The sequence below is a fragment of the Ammospiza caudacuta genome, chromosome Z, assembly GCF_027887145.1.
Source record: "Ammospiza caudacuta isolate bAmmCau1 chromosome Z, bAmmCau1.pri, whole genome shotgun sequence".
Lineage (NCBI taxonomy): Eukaryota > Metazoa > Chordata > Aves > Passeriformes > Passerellidae > Ammospiza > Ammospiza caudacuta.
The window spans coordinates 55,341,765-55,366,613 of record NC_080632.1 but is presented as its reverse complement, the minus strand read 5'-3'; the positions used below and the strand labels follow the sequence as shown (position 1 = coordinate 55,366,613).

The 24,849-nt window shown below is 38.1% G+C and overlaps 1 protein-coding gene across 4 annotated transcripts in view; it reads left to right on the top strand.

Annotated features, from left to right (window-relative positions):
• GHR (growth hormone receptor) overlaps window positions 1-24,849 on the top strand; it is a 117,219-nt gene that overhangs the window by 55,839 nt on the left and 36,531 nt on the right. For 2 of the 4 annotated variants that reach the window (XM_058823290.1, XM_058823289.1), the window contains one exon: window positions 378-457. The exons of 1 other annotated variant lie outside the window; for it this stretch is intronic. In XM_058823290.1, the coding sequence (XP_058679273.1) occupies window positions 388-457 (70 nt within the window). In that variant the 5' untranslated portion in view covers window positions 378-387. The remainder of the gene's footprint in view (window positions 1-377; window positions 458-24,849) is intronic. One more of the 4 variants, XM_058823291.1, reaches the window with a different exon arrangement.

Below are 24,849 nucleotides of genomic sequence, written 5' to 3'. Positions count from 1 at the left end.
TTTATGCTGGTTTATGCTGGGATTTGCATTCTTGGATGTTTTAAAGTCATTCGCAGATGTAGTCTATCAATTGACAACACTGATTTTTCCTCCCTCTGTATTTAATGGGAAATCAAGAAAATACTTGATTTTTCCTCCCTCTGTATTTAATGGACTAGAAACACATAAGCTACTTCTCTTGTAAATACAGTATTTACTATCTGTTCCAGACTGCAAGATGATGTATTGTTTTATGAGGCAGTGAACAATAAACTAAATGCACTTCTGGTTTAAATCCAATCAAAAATTCAATAAAACTAGATAATAGCTTAAATGTCGTATCAGATTAGTAATATTTACTTGTAAAGAAACTCTCTAATTGTCTTTTCGTATTACAGAGTTAGGAGTATGGATCTTCGGCATCTGCTGTTTACTTTGGCACTGATCTGTGCAAATGACTCACTTTCTGCAGGTGATGGTAAGTTTTATGATGCCTTTCCATGCCTTTATGTGTGTAGATGTATAAATATGTAGCTTTATTTAAATCGTATTTTTATATTGAATTTTCAATGACTGTGCAACTTTCTTGATTGCAGTAACCCAGGTACCTAATGTGACAAACGCATCAGTTAATCTTTTTGTAAACATAGTGGGTGAGGCTGAGACACCTTGCAAAATGAAGGTGAATTTCAAAGACAGTTTTTGATGTGTAAGCAAGATGAAATTGAAAGAATGAAAGAATTGTATGGGATTAGTTCGTTTTTTTCCCCTAACAAGTCTTCTAGCATATTCATATTTTAATTTTAGTATATTAATATCTTAAGTGTAGGACTTAGTATAAGTATAGGACTAAGTATTTAGACATACAGGATAAGCATTTGAAGACTGTATGCTTTGAATCTCAGGCTAGTAGGAACAAGTTTCATAAGAAATAAACTTAGTAGTTCTTGGGTGGAGATTATGGGATTTCAAAAGAACATGTACCCTTAACCAGGCAGCTGGGACTGGTGTTTAACTCATTTAACAAAACACACGAACTTCAATGGGACTTGCATGTTGTGTCAGATTGATCTGCTTATGCTTGCTATGATCTAATTAACTAAAGAAGTGCAGCTCAACCTGGTCAGCTCTGTACTGTTCTGGTTTTCAGAACAGACAGCAGTAACAGTTTTCCATAATAATTAATTTTATGCAGACATGTCACTGCTTCTTGCAAAGCTGCAGAGCAGCTGCAGCTCTGTAAACAGGTGCCCCTCCTGACTTAGCAGAGCAAGTCAGAAAGGGCAGTTTGTCAGAAAATTTTATTAAAGTGGGATGAAAACAGTGTCCACAGCTAACTCTAAATAAAGTGATATAATTTTCAGTGAAATTTTCTGACATCTCAATTTTTTTTTTCTTTAGGTCCATACTTTGGTTTTACTGACTGCAAATTAAACATCTATAGACTTGCAAGCCATGTAACATCAGCCTTTCTAGTGCTAGTTTTGAAGTATGGTAGTAAGCCTAAAGGCGATGACATAGTTGCCTGTAGTCATAACTGGCTCACATTTTAAAGGTATAGCCATAGCTCTTTGTCTTGATACAGTTCTGTATTTTCTTGGAGTTGCCTACTTTGAATTTCTAGGTGTCTTGTATACATTGAAGCACTGGAGAGGCATATGAGGTGTTACTTGGATGTTAATGGAGACCTTAAACTAAAATAGGAAATAATTAAAACTCAGGTGATCAGTTCTCAGACAATTCTTCTATAAAGTTCATTCTGTTTATTAACAAACAGGTTTGGATACAGAAAATACAAGTGTCTGTTTATTTACTTCTATGCAGTGGCTCAAATGCTTGTCCTCTGTGCTAAAGAGAATCTGTAAGGCTGCTAGTTAAGACTTTTTCTTTAACATTTACCAAACATATACACATGCACCAGCTCCTATTCATTGCAACCACAGAAAAGTCAGTAGAACAAAAATTAATGTATCCTGACTTCATCCTTTCTCCCGCTATGTCTGCATTTTACAGTAGACTCATTCAACAGTCAAAAATAATCCCCAGGGCAGTCTGGACCAACTGATTTCTCTCTTGAGTTTTAAGAGCACATGATTGTTATATGATCCTTGGCAGATGAGCTGTTGTCCAGATGTCCTAAGTGCAGTAAAAATCATTGTTATAAATAAAACTTGACCATAGCATCGTCTTTGTGTGACTTTGTCAATGTTGATGAAATAGTAATTTCTATGATATTACCTTCAGAACCAAAAATTTAAGAATATTTTGGTTGTTTCTGTGCTTAAATACAAGACACAGTACTAAATATTTATGTTCTGATTTGTTGTGCTAATAAAGATTGTGTGTGTGAAGGGAATTGCTTTTTTTAGTGATTGCTATTTATTTAATTGCTTCTAATTCTTTGGGCACATGCACAGTGAGAATGTCAAAGAAGGAAGTATAAATTGAGCAGCAGTATTTGAGATAACAGTACGAAAGAACATCCATTTGCTGTTCTTTTGTGATTTAGAACAGAGTATTAGACAAGATCTCTTTATTACATGTTTGAGTTTTTTTCTCCCATGTGAATATGCTCATATCTACCAAAGTTCTCATGAAGATCCAGCCCCACTCAGATCGTGAATCCTCACAATCTTACAGTGCTCGGCCCAGCACAGTCTTGCTGAGACCTTTGTATAAAGTTCATTAAATGTGCTCTATACTTGTACCATATCTGATATGTTGCCTGGTGACTGGATCTATGGTGTCATGATTCCCTAAAAAATTCACTTCAGTAGTTATATTTCTTCTGGCAGCAGAAGAGATAAAAATTACATATGTTTTGTAGTCTTGTACCAAAGCCCAGTACTGAACCAGTGTAATATAGACTTGCACATGGGATACCTACATGTCTTGAAAGTAAACAAAGTGCAAGTTCAGCTTTGCAAGAGTGCTTGGAGTTGGCTTTGTGCCATGGGGTCAGATCCACCCAAGATAGAGTGAAACCCCATACAAGTTTCCTTCTGGCAGGGTCAAGGATGTGAGGCCAGCAGTTGGCTAGGCAACTGCACAGCATTTGAGACCAGATATTGGACATTTAGTCACCTGTTTCCTGTCTCCAGGCTGGTATCCACTTCCGCTGGAGGCTTTCTATTGATTTAGCTTGTTTTTCATGCTCTCCTCTTGCAAACAAGCTGGCTGCCAGCTCCCTAAACTGAGACTGCAGCTAGCATGAAGTGAGAGAGGTTCCCACTGTCTCTGAGAGGGTGATGCTCGAAGTGACCAGGTGTGTCCACTGCTCCAGGCCTTTGACTGTAATTCAGGGCTGAGCAGGTCTGGCACTTTCAGCCTTTCAGCAGGGTTGCTGGCCCTCGTGCTGTCCATTCCCGTGAGCTGCCTGATGTACAGTGACAAGGAAAGAAAGTAAAGGGTGCAATAACAGGAAGGTAATTTCTAATAGGTGCATAATTACCATAGGTAAATGGGTTTTCTGCCTTCAGGATTGGAAAGCACAAGGGCTGTTTTCACAGCTGATTAAGACCTTTTTTTCAGCAGAATTAGGCTTCTAGGTTGCTTTGAAGATGGGTAATTGTGTGATATTGACATTTTAGTTTAATTTAGTTAATTAGATACATAAACAAGAAAGAGTACTGCCTCATAAGCAGATGTATATCTGTGCAGTATTAATTGTAGTTCAGATATAAAAATATATAATTGCATGCAAATACACCGTTTGTATTTGAGATTTTGCATTAATGTAACTGTAGTGTTTCAAAACTATATCCAGAATTCACCAAGTACTTTGGTTTACTGTACCTGCTGACATCAGAGTAGTTGAGGGGGATTGCTCCAGACACAGACTGAAATATGTTTAGGAAGCAAAATGAAAGTTGTGATATTGTTTGCTTGTTCCTTCTCTACGTCTGATGAGCGTAAGTCAAATAAGGACATAGAGAAATAAACTGGGAACTAGTCCCAGTCAATAAAACAATACATAAGCTCAAGCAGCTCCAAAATTAATTTCTTCCCAGTGAAAAAAAATGAGAAATGTCTTTTACCATATTTTTATGCTAGGACAAAGTTAATTCCAGACTATTACAGTTATGTTAATTTATCCTCTGAAACAGCTTTAGAAAGGCATTAATCTTTAATTGTTGCACAAGAAAAATAATTTTGAGTGAACTGATTGTACAATGACAATTTTAAGAGCAACAAGCCTTATATTATAATTCATTTTATCTAATTTGATTTTAAAAAAATATTTTTCTTCTTCCATCACAGCTTTTAAAATTATTTTATGAACCTGCTATGCTCAAATAGTCTATTTTCATAACTTTTATTTAAGAAATAGACTTAGTTATTTTCCTTTCTGAAACAAACACAGTCCAATTTTTATTTCCATCTGGATGTCCTTTTGTTTTACTGGTGTCTGTTGTTGTACTTGGATGTTTTGTGTGCATTACACATTGATGATAAACCATCTAACTATATGTGTGCACTGGGTATCAGTGTTCCAGTTGCAGAACTGGAGATTGAATCCATAACCCATGCATACGACTTCAGAGTCATTAAAGACATGGCTGAGCAGCCAAGATTTCTGTGCAGGGCTCCCAGTGATACCAGTGGACCTGCAGGACATCTGCATCTTCCTGGGATGGTCAAAAGCTTAAAGAGCTCTCTTTAAAACCTTATGCCCAGGTATCTGATACATAATTAACATGTTTTTTCAGGTAATTAAGTCAACTCTATCAGCTACTCTATGTGCCAGGGCCTGTTTTGCCTAACTCTCTATTTACTATTGGGAGCTTGGACACCTAAGGCTAAGATTCATCACAGGGATATCTCTAGATACTCAAAAAGTGTGCATAAAACTTGTAGATAGCACACCTGTGCCTTTTAAGCTGAAGCTGGAAGGCAAGCAGAGTATCCTGGGCAGTCTGAGATAGCTACAGATGTTTAGGCAACTATATTTTGCTCTATAGGGCATAAAGGGAGCTAACTTTAGGTGTTCTTATTTTGAACTGAGCCTCATCTTTGCAGCTGACTTGTTTCAATGTGCATAATTCTGCTTGCTTTCTTCTGGGTAGTGTCATAGCTACTCAGCCAGACACAGTAGGTTTTCTGCTACTGTCAAGGTGAGAGGTATTCTCACTGGACTGTTGGGAAAGCATGTGGGATCTTGCTGGCAGACACATGTTGTCTGAAGGCTTTTGTGACATGTGAAGAAATTATTAGAATTAAATTAAGCAGAAAGGTGACTTTGAATGGCAGCATATTCTCTTCTAGGACAGGGAAATTTGTCCTTCAGTTCGTGGAGTCAGGAGGTACCAAACGATTCAGAAAAATGGTCTTATCTGTAAACATGTTTTGTGATTTAGATGAACTCAAATTTTATAGATGCAGTCAGTAAAAAAACATTTCTCAAGTATTTGTTGGGGTTTTTTTAATAACTTCTTTCATAATCACAAAGACTAGATATATTTGCATATATTAAAATCCTCATCTTGTTAGGAAGGGACAAAAGGACAGAATCTTCCTTAGCTTGAGCTGCAAACATTCTTGCCTTCTCTTGGTAAATAGTACATAATACAGTTAGTAGTCATTTGTTCACAGTGGTCATTTTCTCTTCTTGATTCTTTTAGTTTGGGTCATCTTTCCTATGGCCTTTCTCTATTTTGCCTGTTTTCTCAGTTAAATGCAGCTAAATATGGAGCATAAGTCCAAGCAGAGCTGGCAGGAAAACCTGATAAACTGAAAACTGTGATCAGTGTGATGAATCCTGGTGGATGTGGATGGGGGCAGAACTGTTGAGAAGGCAGGTTTAAAACTTCCACCTGAAAACAAAGTCTTTAGAATAGTTGCCCTATTTGCCTATTTTAAGTGTTTCCAAGCAAGAAGTGTGTTCCGTTATGTAGAAGAAATTGCTACAGACACATTCCAAGAGCCAGAATCAGAAACCTTGGCACAGAGAAGCATAAGTTATACCACTGCGATCTGGCTAAGCCATTTCAGCTGAAGAGAAGATTCATTTTGGCAGAGAAAAAAATAGTATTTCCATCATCACTTTCCATTGGGATTAAGGATAGCTTTGATGACTAGCAGAAAAATCCAAGGGAAGGCCAAGGAAGTGCACTTCTGAGTTACTTTTACCACTCTTGCTTCCTACCCAGTAGTATATATTTCAGGTAAACCATTTGTCTGGGCCTGTGTGACAGTATCTCATGGGGAAGAAAGGATTTCACATTGCCTGTCTTTTACAGAAAACTATTTGGGATTTCTAAATGTGGAAAACACATGCTGAAAATTAATTGCAGATGGGGCTATATTTTATAAGAAAACTCAGAAAATCAAAAGCATTTTAAGGTATTTGAAGCCTGAAATTGTGCCCCGAAATGTCTGTGTTTAGGCTTACGTCTGAGTAGATCCAATGGTTTAAATGCTAACCTGAGATGCAGAAACTTGTCTCCTTTGTCCTTTCTTCCAAACCACATCTGTGACTCCAGCATGTACTGAAGATTTTCAAGGCTTTGAATATCTTCACCGGCAAGCCTGCCAAAAACACTTCACGGACAATCAGCTTCAATCAGATACCCTGTAAAAGACGGTACATGCCAAAGTTTCCCCATCCAGTTATCTCTGTCATCCTTAATATTCCTCCTATTGTGTGTATTTCCTTCATTGCTCTACTGTTGCTATCATATTTTCTTCTCTATTTAACACAGACTTGCCAATTTGCTGTCCTCTGATTGCTGTGTTTTGAGGCAACTTGCAAGAATTAGCAACTCATCAGTGGTTAGTGCCTGGTCTAGTCAGAAGGAGAGGTCAGTCTTTCTCCCTCCCAGTGGCAAAACTTGTGATCCCAGCAGGGCTTTGCTCTCCCAAGCAGACTTACAGACTGCAGGCTAGCTACCAACATGCGCCCTGGTCCTCCTGTGAGCCAGAACTGCTCCTCTGCTACCAGGACGGAGCTGCATCCAGAACCACTGACTGATGGTGGCCACTTGCTTTCAGAGGAGTGAGGCCAATTTGAAACACAAACTTTTTGCCCACAAACAGAGTGAAGCTTTTGTATTTGTGGAGGAAGATCAGGTGGTGGAAATGATGCAAAACCTTGCACAGCAGTTAGTTACCACTATCTAAGAGGCTAACAAGTGAGAAAGTTCCTGGTTACAATCTTTAACTCCGCTTAGTATTTTAAATGTAGTTGTGTATTTAATGCGAATTAGAGAAACCGTGTGTACTGCACTAGCCAAATCAATGCAGTTAATTAACTTTGCAGCAGGGGAAAGAAAAGTAGCTCTAGCAAATAAACACTAGTCTGTATTATAAAAGCAGACTACATGAGTAGTCATTCCACATGACTGAATAAATTGTTCCATACAGTAAAGTACACACAGAGAAAATTTCTTTCAATACCATCCATCTCTAACAGGAAAAAGAACCTTTAGTTGCTGCATATTCATAGTATGTAATGAAATGCTCCTGAAAAGGGGTGACTTTTTCAATTTATTTAAACAATGATGCAGCTATTGTGCAGTAACTTGCACTGCCTGATTTAAAACACCAGAGATTTTTACAACCAGGAGACTCTTCGCTATTTTGCACATTCCTTATCCATGCTGTGACAGCAGGGATTGTACTGGAAATTGAGTAAAAGTGTGACTGGAATTTGGACAGCTGTAATTGAACAGATCTGGTTTCTATAAATCAGGGAGTATTGTGTGCACCTCAGCAATATTTTGACACAATTGGGTGTTCCCCTTCAACCATTCCAAGGGATCCAAAGTGAACAAGGAACATTCTAGAGCAGGAGTTCCCAAGATGCCATTCTTGAGGCACACAGAGTGACCCTGAAAGCTTTGCACTAGCCAGCACCTGCAGCAGAATCAGATGATTCTCAGGGTTGCAGCAGAGCTTTCAGCACAGCTGGGTAGTTCTGGAACTGGAGCCACCATCTGAAGTGTGCCCTATTCCAGCCTTGAGGAATTTTTGGTCAGTTGGGCTCTAGAGACACCCCTGTTTCCAGCCCTGGCAACTGCCCCAGTCTTCCTTGTTACACTCTGGCACACTGAACTGGTACCCAGCTGATTATTGACTTCTGAGGATGGAAAGGGGAATGGGGATGAGATACTGTTGGGGAGCTTGGCTGTGGTGTGACCCTCCACAACAAGTTTCTGGCAAGGTTTCCCTTGGAAAACAAAAGTACCTGGCATAATGTTTCCCTTCTGAATTACTGGAGAGGTGCCCATGAACTATGGAAGAGTGATGTAGTAGGTGAGAGGCAGAGCTGCAAACTAGGAGTCCTCTCTCTAGCTTCTGAACCTGGAACAAGTCCTGCTACTTAACAAGATGGAGGTTTCTCTACTTTGCTTGCTATTCTCGCCTTTTGTAGAAGCATAATCAAATAGTAAGAGCAATGGTCAGTTTTATTCAGCACATCTAACAGATTGTGACTCTACTGGGGATTTTAAATTCTTCCTGCATAATGCAGTGAAGATTTTCTTTTTTAGAAGTATTGCATTTTTTTTTTTTACAGATGTTTATATGTCTTCTACTAAGTCATTTGGTGCAAAGGGGTAAAAAAAGAAAAGCCATAATGTATGCTGATAAAGTTGGTCGAGTGTCTAAAGAGCCATACAAAATACCAATTCAGTCCTGTGATTCATTCTCATGAAGTTGGTCAGGGAGACAGACAGTTGTTCGCTCTCTGCCATTTTGGATTTTTTTTGAGTCCTTGATATAGCACTGTAAGCAACAGTTCCTTGAAGAAACACCAGGGACAAAATGGAAGGACTTGTATGGATTAAAGAATTAATCAAAAGTGGGGTAAAAAAGAAAAATGAGCTCCCACATCCAAGGGTATCTCCTGTCTACCCTTGTGCAGGGAAGAATTAAATCCAGGTCTGTTCTGCTGTGGCAGGACCGGCTGGAAAGCAGTGCAGGTCTGGGAGGCGCTGAGGGAATGAGGGAGAAGGATGCGGGGGGAGCTGCTGGAACCCTGCAGCCCTGTGCACAAACACTGGGCACTGCTGGAATGGGGCTGCCCTGGGAAACGCCACAGAGTCACCCAGACCAACAAGTGTGTCTTCTGTGGGCTATCCCAGATTGTACCCTGAGCATATTTGGAGAAACATGCTGAAAGGAAATGTGTTTATTTTGTATTTGGTCTGGGATTTTGTTTATTTATTACTCCCCTAGAAATGTGTAGTCTTGGCTTTAGGGCTGACACAGAAACTTCAGAAGCAAATTGAAAACTGACTTGGATCAAAAATTTACTCTTGAATCCCTATCTACTAGAACCTTTCTGTGTATTGCACTTTGTAAAGACAAAATAACAAGACCAATTATGTGCCTGGCAGGCAAACACCATGTGCATCATGTTGCTTTTAAGATACACTTTGTGTTTGCTACCTATGCCTACTATATAACAGGAAAAACAGAGAGTATTTAATAAATAGTAGATATTCAACAAAAAATTTGTACAAATAAAATAATGTCATTATGCCCTTTGAATATGTGTCTGGTCTCCTCGTAGCTGAAACACTGAACAAAGAATAATGTGCTAATTTACTTTTAACAGGAAAACTGCAAGTGTTGAGGAAGCAAATTTAGGTAATAACTATAAATGTTAACATGATCTATTTATTGTTTGCTGTTAGTGATCAAGTAGTTAATAGTCAATGTAATTACTTCAGTAAAAATGCTGATGTCAACTATAGTTACTGTTTTAATACTGTATAGGTTTTAATTCAAACCATCTGTTTTAATCCTTGTATATATCCTGGGTTGATCTTTACTTGCAGTGAAGTGTTTTTCTGGCAGTTAAAAGTAATTATTAACGGAATGGAAATTATTAGTGGTTCGTGGTTTGGCAAGGAAAAGAAATGCCTTTTCAAGTTCTTGGTGTCTCTTTTAGAGAGCTCCTGCACCAGAAATGGTTGAGGTTGGAGTATAACACAGAGTATTTTCTGTCACAAGTCTATGTGATATTTGGGGTTCATCCCAGTGAGGTGTTTGGAAGTGTAAGTCACTGGTCTGATTATTCTCCACCACTTAATTAAGCCCATTTATTTCACAGGGCAAAGGAAATATGGGTGGTTTATTAAAAGGGAGGTATAAAACACTGGGGAAGAATGTCAGAAATGCTGGCATGTATACATAAACAACATAATTTTCTTTCTAGTGAACTGTGTCATTCTCCAGTGTATTCTTCAGAGGATTTATAGAGGATGTTTGGTCTTGCTAACTTGTTGAATCAGCTTTGACTGTAACTATCCTGTCTAAAATTGCCCCGTTACTCAAGGATATCTCCACCTGGCTCCAGAACTCAGCCTTCATGCTGTAAAGATCTGTTAAGCCACTTTGCAGTAAAAGGAGAAGCATCTAGGGCAACTCCAAAAGTAGTGAAATTGATGTGAGATCAATAATTTATTATCCTTCCTTTCTGATTTCACAGCTATGACACAATAGGAAACTGTAGAAGTTTATCAGAAAAACCCGAAGTATCTCCATGTACTCTTGTCACATGCCTTTCAGCACACCTAGGGGCCTTCAGAACTCAATCAAAGTCCTGGTTGGGTCATGCCATACTTTATAGATGCAGAGGGCAAGACTTCGCTCTAGGAAGGATGCACTGGAAGATTTTCAGGCTGTCCAGCTGTCACAGCTGACTGTGTTTAATCTCCCATTCTTGGTCAAGCCAGTTAAGCAGAGTTAAATCGTTGTCTACAAAAATACTTGTAATAATATTGCAAGAACCCTTCTGACAGAGACGTAATGTTAAGACCAGTAACAGAGACAAAGCCATCAGAATTTCTTGTGGTGACCCAAAACATGCAGCTGATATTATGTACTTTTCAAGGCTGTGAATGATGTTCATAGTTTAAAGTAGATTTTTCTCTGTTATGTCCTTTTTTCCTCCCTGAATCAAGAAACATTTGTTTTTTACCAGGAGGAACATGCGTTACAGGATCTGGCACGTTTGCATGTGGTACAAGCTTGTGAATGTTTTGTTGAGATAAGTGAGTGGCAGCTTCCAGTTGGTGTTCTGCAGGAGGTGAGGGTTTCTTTCCAGAAGCCCTGACCATCTCAAAATAACTATATTCTTCTTGCAGAGCTCCCAGTCTGACATGTTATCTTATCCCCTCAGTACAGCAGTGCTGATATTTTACTACAACAGTTTTTCATGCTAATTGTCTTGGGTAGCAGCTTTAGTTACAAGAAGAGCTGAAAGGATTATATCTATCAGAGTTAGCAATTTGTCTCCGTTGCCCAGCATTATAACAGAAGACTTGACTGTAAATTGTTGTTAAATGCTGTTTTTCAGTTGTGACAGCATGTTACCACTGGAATTCAACTTATTTTTTTGTTCCAATTTTTTAAGCCAAAAAGGGCATTTTTTTCTTAAGAGAATAAGGCTATGTTTTCTTCTGTTTTAGAGAAGTGTCAACAGTTAAGGCCATGCTATTTAATTCCATTATACCCCCTGGAAATTTCTCAAGAAACATGAGTTATGACCATGTCAATGCTTTTCACTTTATGGGTTTCACATCTCAGCAACTTGCAAAGATGTGTGAAATACAATTAACAATTCCAGTGGTCCCAAGATACCTATATATAAACACTGGCTTTCTAGACATAGCATTGTTTTTCCCAAGGTCATAGCTATCCCTAAAGGAAACAGAGTATTAGCCTTAGTATGTGGCTCTTAACCCTGTTTAAGAACGCAAGTGGGACCTGATTAAAATAGTATATGGCTTATACTGGTGGGAGTCCTTGATCTAAAGAGAGCTGGCCTCTGTATGTTGTTCTAATTGCTGTGGGAATACCATCATGCACTCAATTGTAGTTTATGAAAAGCTGCTGTAGTCTTCTAAAAAGTTACTTTTAGAAAAGTTCTGAATCCATCATATTGTTACTGGAGATAATCTGCCATGACTGGTATAACATACAGCATTTTCTGGTTGTAATGCACTGTAGCACTTAAATGCAGCATGTTAGAAAGACATTATTTTTTTACAAAAATACATTAAAATGAATCATCCTTCCTTTTAATCAGGGCAAGTCTAATGTACTAAATAAGGAATAAAATTTAATCCATATTTGAGATGGCTACAGGGTAGATATGTCCCTAGGAGTTTCAGACTGTCCTGAGTTCTCAAGTGTTTATTTCAGTGCTAAGGCATGAGTGAGCTGGGGAGTTAGTTAGGGAATTTTGTTATTTTTGTGGGTGGTTCTCACCTGATTGGTGTGAAATTACAATTTGTATTGTTTTTGTTTCCTGGAGGGAAACATTTACCTGAATTGTCACTGACAGACATACCTGTCACTGGTCTCAGCAGAAAGGCAAATCAGTGGCAATAATCTGAGATCTCCAGATAAGGCTGAGGCGTGTTGGCAGAAATGGTGAGCTTCCAAAGCCATTTACTTGTCCTAAAGAAAGCAAAATTCCTGTGACTCCAGCAAGACTAATAGTTCTATAATGACACTGGTCTGAAACAAGCTTTCAGCATCTGGCTGTGCCATAGAAATTCCTCTGTGTCCTTGGAAAATTGATTAATATCTGTGTCCTGGCTCCCTAGCTGAAAAGTGAAAAGGCACTTTAGGGATAAACTTCTTAATCTGTTTGAGTTTATCAGATATTATGGTGAATGAAATTGCTGAGGTTGTGCAATACCCTCTGTCAACAGCATTGTATTTATTGTACAGAACAAAGTGATAGAAAATTGTATCTTCTCCTCCAGCGCTCATGAAGCTGGCAGGCTCCCTCCTCCACCAAGGCAGGGAAAGGTGTCTGTACGCTTGTCAGGAGGTAAGGGACACCACCCAGGAGCACAGAAAGAGCTGAAGTGTCCTCCAGCGCATGTATTTTTTTTTTCCTGAGTAAATCTACATACTTGCAGAAACTATGCTTTTCTTCCAACAGGAAAGGTCTTACGCTAATGTGGGCCCATAACTAATTGTTGCCATGGGAAACTCTGAAATGGCCACCCACGCTTTTATATCTGAATGGAGCTTGTGTTCATTCCATCTGTGGGTCAGCCTACGCAGATTAGTGTGTATATATGTTTCTTCCCTGGTCTAGCATGGTCAAGCTGAATTATGAAAGGTTGCCTTTCATGTTAAAGATTCTGGAAGCATCAACCAGCCCTGGAACACTCTGTCTTATGGGGCTGCTCCAGCGCTGACGTGCCCAGAGTACCCTGTGGTCTTCCTTCAGTTCATTGGCGTGCTCAGAGCTGATGAAAGGCACAGCCAGTCTTAGGAAATTTTCACTTTAATTGTTGGCAGCGTGACCCTGCAGCCCATCTCCCCGCAGAATGAAATATTGTGCAAACATAAAAATGCAAATACTGGAGTTTTTCAAAGAAGAAAATATGGTGTTTTGAATTATAAACCTATTTTGCCCTTTTCTTGTACTCGGACTGTATTGTCCTGTGTGAAGTTTTCTAAAATACTTGCACTGTGAGATGTGCACTTGATTTGGAGAATCCCAGCTCAGATGACTGAAGTTTGGAGAAATTGGAAGTGACCTAGCCATCCTTGGTGGCAGGTAGTGACTGAGGTGTCTGCTGGACAGGAGAAGGCAATGTCACTGGCACACAGTTTCTGCTAACCAGCAAGTGCTTGTGGAAGGTACTTGGACAAGCAATTCTAGATATACTTGTTGATAGGTAAAATTTGACTTATTTTTAAGCTGCTTAGTTTTTGAAAGCTTTTTTAGGTCTGCTACTGAAGACAAGGTACTTGCTAGCTACTTGCTAGGCTAGTACCAAGCACTAATTGCTAAGCTAGCAATCACTAGGCTCAAGAAACAGGGACTTCTCTCACTGTACCATTGTCCTTTCAGAGCAGATCTGTGTGAAGCAGATTCAAACATATTGATGAAATGTTGTGGAAAAGGCTTCGTTGTCGCTGGCTGAACTACACATTTTCTTTGGACTGTGAATTTGGCACCATTTATTGAGACGAAAGAAACACCAGCAGTAGAGTGCAATGCTTGGCTCCCTCCCTGCCTTCAAAACAGCCTAACCTGCCAATTTCTTCTGCATACCCAAATACTGACTAGATTAATATACGTGTTAATTATAGCATCATTTGAGACAGCAAGCTAGCACTTGTTCCTGTCTAGCACTTCCATGTTGGTGTGTGAGCACCTTTAGTCACCAGCAGCTCTTTTCCATAAATACAGGATAAGCCACAGCTGTCACAGGAGCATGAGCCTTAATGATCCCCTAACTGTCTGACTTTGTACAATTTATTAAGTTGTTCCCCTGATTTCCTCATTTTTTGTTTTGAAAGGTTTTTTAAAGTCTGAAGAAATAGAGACTACACATGCTATGAATTTAATTTTATTATGGTGGATTTATTTTTTTTATGATTATGATTTATTCTGGCACTTCAGGCGACTAGATAAACTTAGTGGGATTTTGAGATGTGATTTACATCTAATTGTCACACTATTGCTATGCTTGCATTTCCTTAAATGACAATTTTGCTTTAACTCTGGGAGAGCTCACAAAAATTTTAGCTATAATGAAGTACATACTTACAGTATAGACTTCCAGTAGGACATTGAGGTGCTGGAGTGGGTCCAGAGGAGGGTGGCAGAGCTGGTGAAGGGTCAGCTGGGGATGAAAAGTCCTGTGAGGAGTAGCTGAGGGAGCTGGGGGTGTTTATTCTGGAGGAAAGGAGGCTCAGGTGTGACCTTACCACTCTCCAGAACTGCCTGGAAGTAGGCTGTGGCCAGGTGGGGTTGGTCTCTTCTCCAGCAACTGGTGACAGGAAGAGAGCTCATGGCCTCAAGCTGTGCTAGGTTAGGTTTATGCTGGACATTGGAAAGATTTTTTTCACAAAAGGGATGACTGAACATTGGGATGGGCTCCCCAGGGGCATGGTGGCATCCCCATCCCTGGAGGTGTTTAGGACTGGAAGTGACACTCACTGCCATGGTCTGGTTTACAGGTGGTGTTCAGTCACAGGTTGGACTTGATTGCAGAGATCTTTTCCAACCAAATTGATTCTTTAATATTGAAAGTGAGAGTACCAAGCTAAACACCTCTGCATGCAGGCCACCTGATGCTCATTACCTCCTTTTCCTAGACTTGAGTAATTTACTAATGAAGAAAAGACCTTACAAAAATAATGTGAATTTAAAACATATTTTATAAAAGTTCCCCTATTTTTAAATGATCTTAAGGATATTTTACGAATTAGTTAAACTGAATTGCATAAATGAGACAGAAACCTGTTCAAGCTACAAAAGATTTCATGATCTTGGAAAGAACCTTTTTTAGTAAAATATCAATATTGAAGTTGTAAAAGAAGAATACTTTTGTTTTTCCACCCTCAAGGTTACTTATCTAACTGCTATCTGTATTTTTGATGAGTTACCATAATATTTTGTATTTCTGTTAATTGGGCCACTTAAAATATCTTTATAGATTTCCAAGTAGATAAATCTCTGCTTTCAATTCTTTGAAATGCAATAACAGATGTTTGTCATGTTATAGTTGTAGTTGTAGAACCATAAGCACAACAAGAGTTTCTAATTTACTTCATTTTTCTTTCATTTTGTGAAGTGCCTTACTGGAGAAAAAGGATTCTTAGGGGTATGGGTTACTTTAAATCATGAAATGTACTACATAGGGACATATTACAGATGCAATATTTTATCCTTTAGCTGAAGTATCTTTTGAAAAATTAAGAAATTTTTGTACTAAAAGTATTTTTAATAAGTGAGTAAAACTGTACTTAGTTGTTTTTAGATCAACAAAATTCTTCTATTTTAAGTGTTTGCAAAACAGTTGTATAGAATTTTTTGTTGTTGTTGTTGTACTGTCTTGTGTGTTCTTCTTTTTCTTTTCATCCATTACTGAGAACTTTAATCATACTGAGCTTAGCCCAAAGGTTTCCCGTGTTCCAGCTTTTAAGCTGCTTAACCTGTGTAAATACATTAGGGCTGTTCTAAACCATTAAAAACAAGAAGAGATAGATGTGTGCAAAGTTCAAATGTGTTCTGCTGGCTCTTATCATCAGTGTGAATCATACAGCAATTTAGAAGCTTAAAATAGTTCGTTGTTCATAAAACACAAAATACAGAAAACGAAATCTCTTTAGAGTAAACAGAAATATATATTGAGCATTTCAGTTCAGTGTTGTGGGAGGTTTCTTGCTGTAAGGGACTTTTATCTATTTGTATGTTTTCTCTTTTTTTTTTTTAAATTTAATTACTTTTGGTGTATTTAGAATGGTGTGTTTTGAAAGCTGCTGAAACTGAAATCCATCTTTCATCCTCAAAGATGAAGTAGTATGGAAATACTTTACTTTACTTTACTACTTTAAAATACATCCTGCTTCCAGGACAGATTTGGATCACAATTGTTGCCCAAGTCAGGATTCAGTCTTCCTTATGAATTAGTCTCTTCTTTTTCTGTTATTTACTGAGACCGCTAGTTTAATTTAACATTTCGTGCAGAATGAGTGAATAAAAATGCTCAGAAAACTTTAAAAGCCCCAGAAATTACACTTTGTGGGCCTCCTGTCTGAAATGTCCATGACATAGGATAAGCACTACTGAGCGACAACCAAAACATCACTGTGTAACCAGTGTGATTTTCATAGAGAATCCAAAACAGAGCACTGTACCAGCTGCTAGGAACAAAGCTAGCTCTACCCCAGCTGAAACCAGGACTCAGCTATTCCCTAAAAGCAGTAAGCACAGTGTGCCAAATCAGCAAAGCTGAGTGGGGAGTACATCAATTCAGGAAAGTGTATGAAATCTTGTAGATTCATTGCAATTGATTGGAATTTTTTTTTCATCTTGAATTGTCATTTGTGTACAAGACACAAAACAGTAGATACTTGTAAAGTGACCATTAATAGGAGTGACACCATTCACTTTTGTGTTGGGAAAAGTTAGAGGTACAGGAGAGGCAGTACTTGAACTGACAGACAACTAGATAACAGAGAGAAGGAGTCAGTGAGCTGAGGTGATATTTGTGTGGGGACCTGTTCTTTTCTGTGCATTCATAAACAACTCAACAGACGAGGCAAATGCTGAAGTTTACAAAACAAGAAGTTTGTCGATGCCCCACTAAACCATAAAGGACTAGCTAAGGGGCTGCAGAAAGTCCTTACAAGACAAATGCTTGGGTAATAAATCATTAGCAAGCAATGCTTGGTGTAGATAAATGCCAAATTATGCTTGTAGGCAAAATACAACCCTAACATGGCACATAAATTCATGCACTCTAAATGTTATGACTCAGAGATGGGGTTTTGCTGTTGTGACAGGGTGTCCCCAGGAAGGTCAGCTCATTGCTTTTCACAGCTCCATTCCTCCCCACACCAAAGACATAGAGCAGAACTGGAAAAGTGCAGAGAAGGCCAATAAGGATGAACAAAGCTCTGGAACAGATTCTTTGAAGGTCTTTCTTCACCTTCAGTTTTCCTAAGCTGTTACTTCTTAGATGCTCCTACAATTGATGTCCTGAAATGAAGAACCAAGACCTTCAACAACAAAAGGTCTCTCTCACTTGTGCTCACAGAGACCAGCTGGGTTGCTGTGTGCAGGCACTACCTGATGGCAGCACACAGGTTGCATGAAGCCATACCCTGGAGAGAAGAAGGCCACTGGCGTGGCTAATCCTGCACTCTGTCTCAGTGTGTGCAAAATAGTCAAAGTAGTTTTGGTTGGGTCTAGTCACTCTTGTACTGATTATTGCATCTGACACAAGCTTTCTGGAGGAACATGGTCAAAACTAGTTGATGGAGACAAATACTACACAGCCAATTTTTAAAAGAACACCAATAAAGAGTGAGGGCCTCAGAAGTCCTACTTTTTCTGTAGTTGTTTTGTTTGTCTGCCAACCTTAAGTTAGAGTTTAAAAACATTGTGCCCAGATGAAAACTCAGTTATTGAGCAGGAGTAATAGAAATGTAGTAGAGAATAAGGGCAGCTCCTGTTATGTTATGTTCTCCTCCATTCTGGTATTTGTGCTATTTCCACAAAAAATACTGGAAATTGTCTAGTCTGTAGTCAGCTTGAGGGAGTCCTTGGCTCCTCTTCTGCTCTTGGTATGAAATAAGTCTCATTCCAGTTAGAGTAAAAAACAAGAAAACAAAAACAAACACAGGAAAAAAACAGGAGAAGAAGAATTTGAGGACATTTCAGAACAAGGATGGGCAGCACTCAATGTTTCTTCTCTATAGTTCCTTCTACAGCCAGGTTTTTCCAGCTGAGGAGGCTTTATCCATCCTCAAGAATTGCAGCCCCATCCAAGAACACATGCTCTTGGCAGCAAGCTGGTCCCATGTAGCAAGAGAACTGAAAATAGCTTTCCTAAGGGAGAAGCTTTAGGCATGACTATCTAATGTTGTTAGGTTTTAGAGTATTTATTTTGTGTGATTAGAGCATTGGAGATTAGGGTGGGGGGTTGTGCTAGTTTTTTTTTTCTTCTTTCTCCTCAAAAATAAACAGCTGAACAGTTTACCCACAAAGATAAATTATATCAAACCTGCTGCTGCATATGAAATCCAAATTTCCAGTCTGTAGTTTTGAATTATGTGGAAAAAATTCAGTCATTGACATCAATGCTCAGTCTTTGTTTTGTACTGTTTTGTAAGTGGAGTTGGCTTATTTTCCAGTTTTCTCATTTATGTTAAGAGCAAAGAGGTACAGCTAACAATAATGTTGGGTAAATAGATCAGTAAAACCTTAGCAATTTTGTTGGGGAAAAAATGGTGGAATTTGGATCACCATTTTTTTCTAATAGGACTATCTGTTTTCAAGTAATTGTTAGCAGTGCCTGTTAATTTAAAGCAATCTAACCAGCCACTGCTGTGGGAGTATTGTGACCTGGTCACCCACTCAAGGCAAGACACTATGTCATTTAAAAATAAATCCTTAGACTGTGCTAGTGCTATAGCTTGATTCAAAATAAGTGGGCTACTTTAGTAGTAGTAGTAGTAGTAGTAGTAGTAGTAGTAGTAGTAGTAGTAGTAGTAGTAGAGTCTGTTGTGATAAATGATCCTTAGGAAGCTATTGGTGTCTTCATATGCAGTGCAGACATAGTAACAGAACCATATATTGAGGTAAAAATTGCTGCATATGCTTCTTATAGAGGACCTTACATTTGAGAGTATCAAAATACTTAATAGAGATTTAATACAGAATGACAACAGGTTTCATTAATATTATTTTCATTTAATTGCTGAGGGAAACAGCAGTATAAAGAAACAGTGATTTTCCAGAACTGTAATGATTAAGAATGTGCAGACTGGGCAGAGAAACAATGGAGAGGCAGGTTTCTCATTTTACTGAGTTTTGCATATTTCTATTATATTAGTAATAAAAGTGATGTTTTAAAAGTGTGTGCTATACTTATAGAGTATAATTTGGCAATATAGAGAACGTCTGGTTCTGACTTTTAGTTACTGGTAGGGAAGATCAATAGATTATTTTGGGAAGGAGTTGAAGAAAATTTCTTTCGTGTTTCTTTTAATTTTGGGTTTTACTTAATTTCAGATACAATTCCCCACACTGAAAGCATAAAGTAGAGACATTTTGTTTGCAATGCTGGTTACACTCTTTATATTTTATCAGCTTTCAGTCTGCTGAGACCAAAAAATCCTATCAACTATTGGCAGCTTCACTTATTTACCAAATGTCATTTATATGAATATTTTGGCTTTTCTGAATCACTTTATTGGTAGAATAATTTAAATGTTTCCTGAAACCTGAAAAATATGTGAAAAATGTGCAAAGAAAAAAAAATTTATGGTATGAACTGTGCTGTTTGGTAATACTCAATTTATGAGTGTGCTCTCTGAGGACGCTCACAACAGAGTGCTTATTGAAGGATTGATCCATGCCACATAAGAGAGAAGAAAAACATAAAAGTAGAAGAGATGAATGGTGATGGATGAGTTTGAAAGCTAGCCACACAGTGGACCACTCTTATCAAGAGCAATACTCTTTTAGTAATTTTAATGATAATGGCATCATTTGATATGTATTAAGTTGAAAGGTAGGACCAATATTGTCTGTATTCTGAAAGAACAGAAAATTCAGAGTTTGCTGATTTTAAGTTACATTTCTATTTAAATACTTGTAGTAGATTTTCACTCTTGCTCTGTTTTGCAGGTTATAGTCCTATGCAAGTAATTCCTTAATTCTGACAGAACATTTACATTTCAAATGGTTGAGTATGGCTGTTACACACTAATTGCTTTCTACAACGAGCTGAAAATCCTTTGCACCCAACAGCACTGAAAATTAAAAGCACTTTCTGGATTTACTCTACTTTATTATAGAAAATTGCAAACGTTATTAAGTGGTTCAGAGCAGGAAACATGGGAAATGGTGATCTCTGCTGAGGGATACCAATTCTGCCAGATCCACGGCACTGAGCATTCATTGAGTACAACACAGAATTGCAACCAAAGAAAATACTGGAAGACCAGAGCAATTAAAAACTGTGAATTGAGTATGAAACTCTCTGGAAAAAGGAAGGATAAATGAAGAAGGCTGATGCTGCTGTTAAAATTTTTCTGCATTTCAATGCAGAACATGTCAAAGAAAAAAGTATTTTAGGTTTTTCTTTCCTCAGAGAATAAGGGAATTTGTACCAACTAGATATTTTTCACGCAAAACATTATGACAAAAAGACAGGCAAAATTGTTATTGATTAGTGTCTGGAGCTCTGTGCATGAGTTATGTACATACTACAGTCAGCATAAGAACCCATTCCTGTGTTTTGGAAATCTGGGATAAAAACCATTAATGCATTAATGCTTTGAGGTAGGTTGCCTCCAGAAAAAAGCAAACAAATTATTTTTAGGTTTAGGAAATAGTAAGTTTCTCATCATGCTGATTGTGTGATTTGACCCTCCTCTCTGCCATCACAAGCTGGACAGTCTTGTTTCTGCTTTAGGAAGAATTAAGATCCTTATTAAGGTGTTTCTTTAAATAGCAGTCCACTCTAAAAACAAACCATGGCTCGTCCTGATCTTATGAGCAGATACAACTGGACTCTTCATGGACTACTCTCATGGAAGTTGGAGATGGTTTTGTTCTATGTCTTTAGGGCAGGATAGTGAGCCCTAAATCTCTGCTGGTTGTCACGAATTGTTGATTTATAACATTTGTCCTGAACACGATAAACTGTTCCATTTGTCAATAGGACTTAACAGTTCTCATAAAAAAGTTTTCCTTTTTAAGAATGAGTGGCACCATTTTTTACTGACAGAAGCACAAGCATTTAAAGCAACGATTTTTAGATCTGTTTTCATTTTTGTGGAATAAGTGTTCCAGGGAAACAGTAAGATTTACTGTTGGAAATGCTTATGATGCATTTATAGAGATGTGCAGCAATCATTTTCCTAGTCTTGCTGCCAGATGTCTGAGAGGCCTATTTCTAAATGTTATTATGATGAAAAGACTTCAGTAAGATTTCATACATTGTTCTACAAATAGCCATTTTCTAGCTCAGTTGTGAATTGTGTAGAGGTCTTTTGCATAAAATAAACAGACCAGTATATGGGAGATTAGGTCAAAGTAAACATAATTTGTCCACTACATGGAAACAAAAGCAGCAAGTGTGTATATATGCATGTGTTTTTGTGTATTCAACTGAATGTTTTTATCTGTTGTCTTCACATGAGAGAGAGAGTAAATAAAGTAATTTTTAGGATTGCAATTCAAGTCAAGAATGAACTGGACAGCAGAGTATGGCTGACGTGGATGAAAAATGCATAAAAGAGCTGAAGTAAGGGCGGGGAAGGGTAAGAATAACAATATGAGGAAAGTGAAAATCAGGGACACACTGAAAATACTATATAAATTAAAGCTGCAAAATGCTGGCTCATCAAGAAGGGCAGAGTGCGACAGAATATGTAAGATTGTTTTGATTTTATTTTTGTCAGCGTTTACTCATTCTTTGTTCCTTTCTTCCAATAGGGAAAAAATTGAGTCTTCAAATGTGTCTGGAGTGATTATGTTTAAGAAAGCCTTGATTCAGAAAAGTCCTAGCAGTTCTTACAATATCTCCAGATTTTACTATTTTCATCCAAAGTTGAACTTCTGAAGCCCAGTTTATAAAACTGAAGAACAACAGCCTTCTTAGTTAACAATTAGTCATCTATTCTGTATGGCCCCTTTTGAGTCATAGAAACTTTCAGTCACAGAATAAATCCGAAGAAAACTCTTCAGGTCTCTAGTCTACCCCCCTGCTGAAAACAGGGCTGAGTTTAAACTTAAATCAGGTTGCTATGGGCTTTGTCAAGTTTTGAATGTTCCACAAACTGTCTGGCATACCTATTCCTGTCCTTGACCACCCTGACTGTGGGGCAAAAACTCGAATTTTTATGTCTAACCAGAATTTCCATTACAGCAACTTCTTCACTGCCTTCACCAGTTCCAAAACTAGCGTAGTCTCCACATCTGAATTTATGAGTGTAGACCTTCACATCCCCTACCAGCTCTTCCTTAACTGTAGGTCCTGCAAAGCATTTCCTTCAGTTATCCTGAGGTAAAAAATTGTCACCAACAGACTCAGTTAACCTAGGTAGCAAAAGTAAATAGGGAAATTTTCAACACCTGTACCTAGAGATGCTTTGGAGATAGATTGACATTAACACAAGAATGACAGGTAAACTTCAACCATGATTGACCTCATCATAAAGCTGATGTCCATCCGATTTTACGTCTCCTGTTTCTCTCCACTGACTGTAAAGGCTGCTGACTGTGCTATGTATGGGTATCTAAAGTTGAATTCAATTAGTCACGCCTTTGCTGACATAAATGACCACATCTCTGTGTAACTCATGGGTATTGGAATCCTGTCAGATAAAGTACAAACTTACTGAATATGGTAGTTGCAGTACTCTGAAGGACCTATCCTATGGGGATGTCATTATGGCATTAGCATTTAACATTGGCAAGAACATACTTTATTTTACTATAACACTTTTATTGATATTAAATATCCTGTTAGTTTGCCCAAAAATGTTTGCAAATTAAACTAATGTAGGCTATAAATGCTTTCTTGTCTGCTCTGCACATGTTCTGACAAGTTGATAATTTTATCTGCTGCTTCTGTTCCACAGTGCCATACTATAGTTTTTGGCTTAATTAGGCAGTATCATTTTATTGTTCAATCTGTGAAAGCCTAGACAAGAGTTTTTACAACTGTTGATAGAAAAGGTTGGTCTTGGACAGGTATGTGGAAAAATGCCAATCTGACTGGGAGTTCAAAGGAAAGCAAAAAAAAAAAAAAAAAATTTCCAGCATCTTGGGAAGAAACCTGAATCTGCACAGACACACTGGCCTTCTTTAGTGGGTTCACAGGCTCTTTTCTTTCAGTTTTGCTGTGTATAAAAATTATTAGGAATAGAGTGAAAAGGTGTTTCTAACTTGCAGGCTTCCTTTCCCTGCCAAAGAGTGTCATTCTCCAACCAGCCTAAATATCCCTCCTTAATTAGTAACAGATGCAGCAGTACGTGCACAAGCGTTGTGTCAGGAGGACATGTAGAATCATAGCAGAAGGTGCTGTGCCAGATAGGAAAGGAGTATGTGAAGCTGGAGCAGGGAGTTGTTAGGAGAATTCAACAGTTGTTTTGTAAAGATAGGGAGGGAAATGGGACAGCTGTTATGGGATTTTAGGTAACGTTGCACATCAGACACATGACTCCCGCTTCTCTTCGCTGGCAGTCTTTATCTGTAATTTAGATTTGTCAAAAATGCATAGGAGTTACAAGAGATTCCTCCATAACTGCTCTTCAAAATTATGCTTTAAACATTTAAGGATTTTCCTCCTGTCTGCAAATGGAGAAGCTTTATAGCAGTTTTATGTCCACATTTTCTTTTCCTCTTCTTCTCTTGCTATCACATCGTTGTGTATGGAAAGCAGGCAAGGTGCAAAGATATTAGTGACTGCACCAGTACATGTAGAAGAAACAAAGAGCATAGCTGCACACAAAATTAAACAAAAAATATTTTTCTATCCCTTCTTTTAGCAATGCTGTTACTATACTGGTGGTATTTTTATTGCTTCTGATTATGTTAAGAATATAGTAATTGACCATATATATTTAATAGAAATTTTTATTGAGGTTTTAAATATACTTGCAACAATCTCAACATATTTAGCCCCTCAATTCCAAATGCTAATTTTGAAAACTTTTGGGGTTTGGTTTGGTTCAGTAGTCTTTGTTGTTATTGTTTTTATTCTGTTATGGTTTTTATCATGGTGGCTATGATTTTATTATTAATTTAGAATAGTAAACTTATAAATATATGAAGTTACATTGCAAAGTTTCTGCAAGTCTCACTAGACACCATGACTGCAATCCTTTTTATACTATATAGGCTGTAATTTATAAGTACTGGTGTTTTCAGTGCATTTTTTGTGACTTTGTAGACTAATCCAAAATACTCAGATTTTAAATTTATTATCTGTGTAAGAGATTTAAATGTATTTTTAAATATAGTTGGAGAAGTCGAATCATGAATGAGCATTGAAGTGCAGAGCCTTTGATAGGCACTGACCCATAACTGCATGACCAAGGAGGTAGAGTGGCTCCTCTACCTGTGGTGTCATGTGGATAAGGAGTGTCAGGCACTATTGATGCATCTCAGCTGCCACTGCCCCTTCAGAAATACCCTGTGAAGGAAGGATGCTTCCAGGAAACCTGGACTTGAACTTCCCCAAAGACATTACAATGGTTTTGGTATTAGGAATACAGGAATGAGGCTGGCAGCCCTGCTGCTAGCAGTGGCAGGCACTGTCAGAAATACATGATTTCTGTTGTCCTTCAGGAATATCACAACTGGTACCACATGGTTCCCACTTTCCTCATTGTTTCTCTGTACAATGAAAAGTGAGGAGT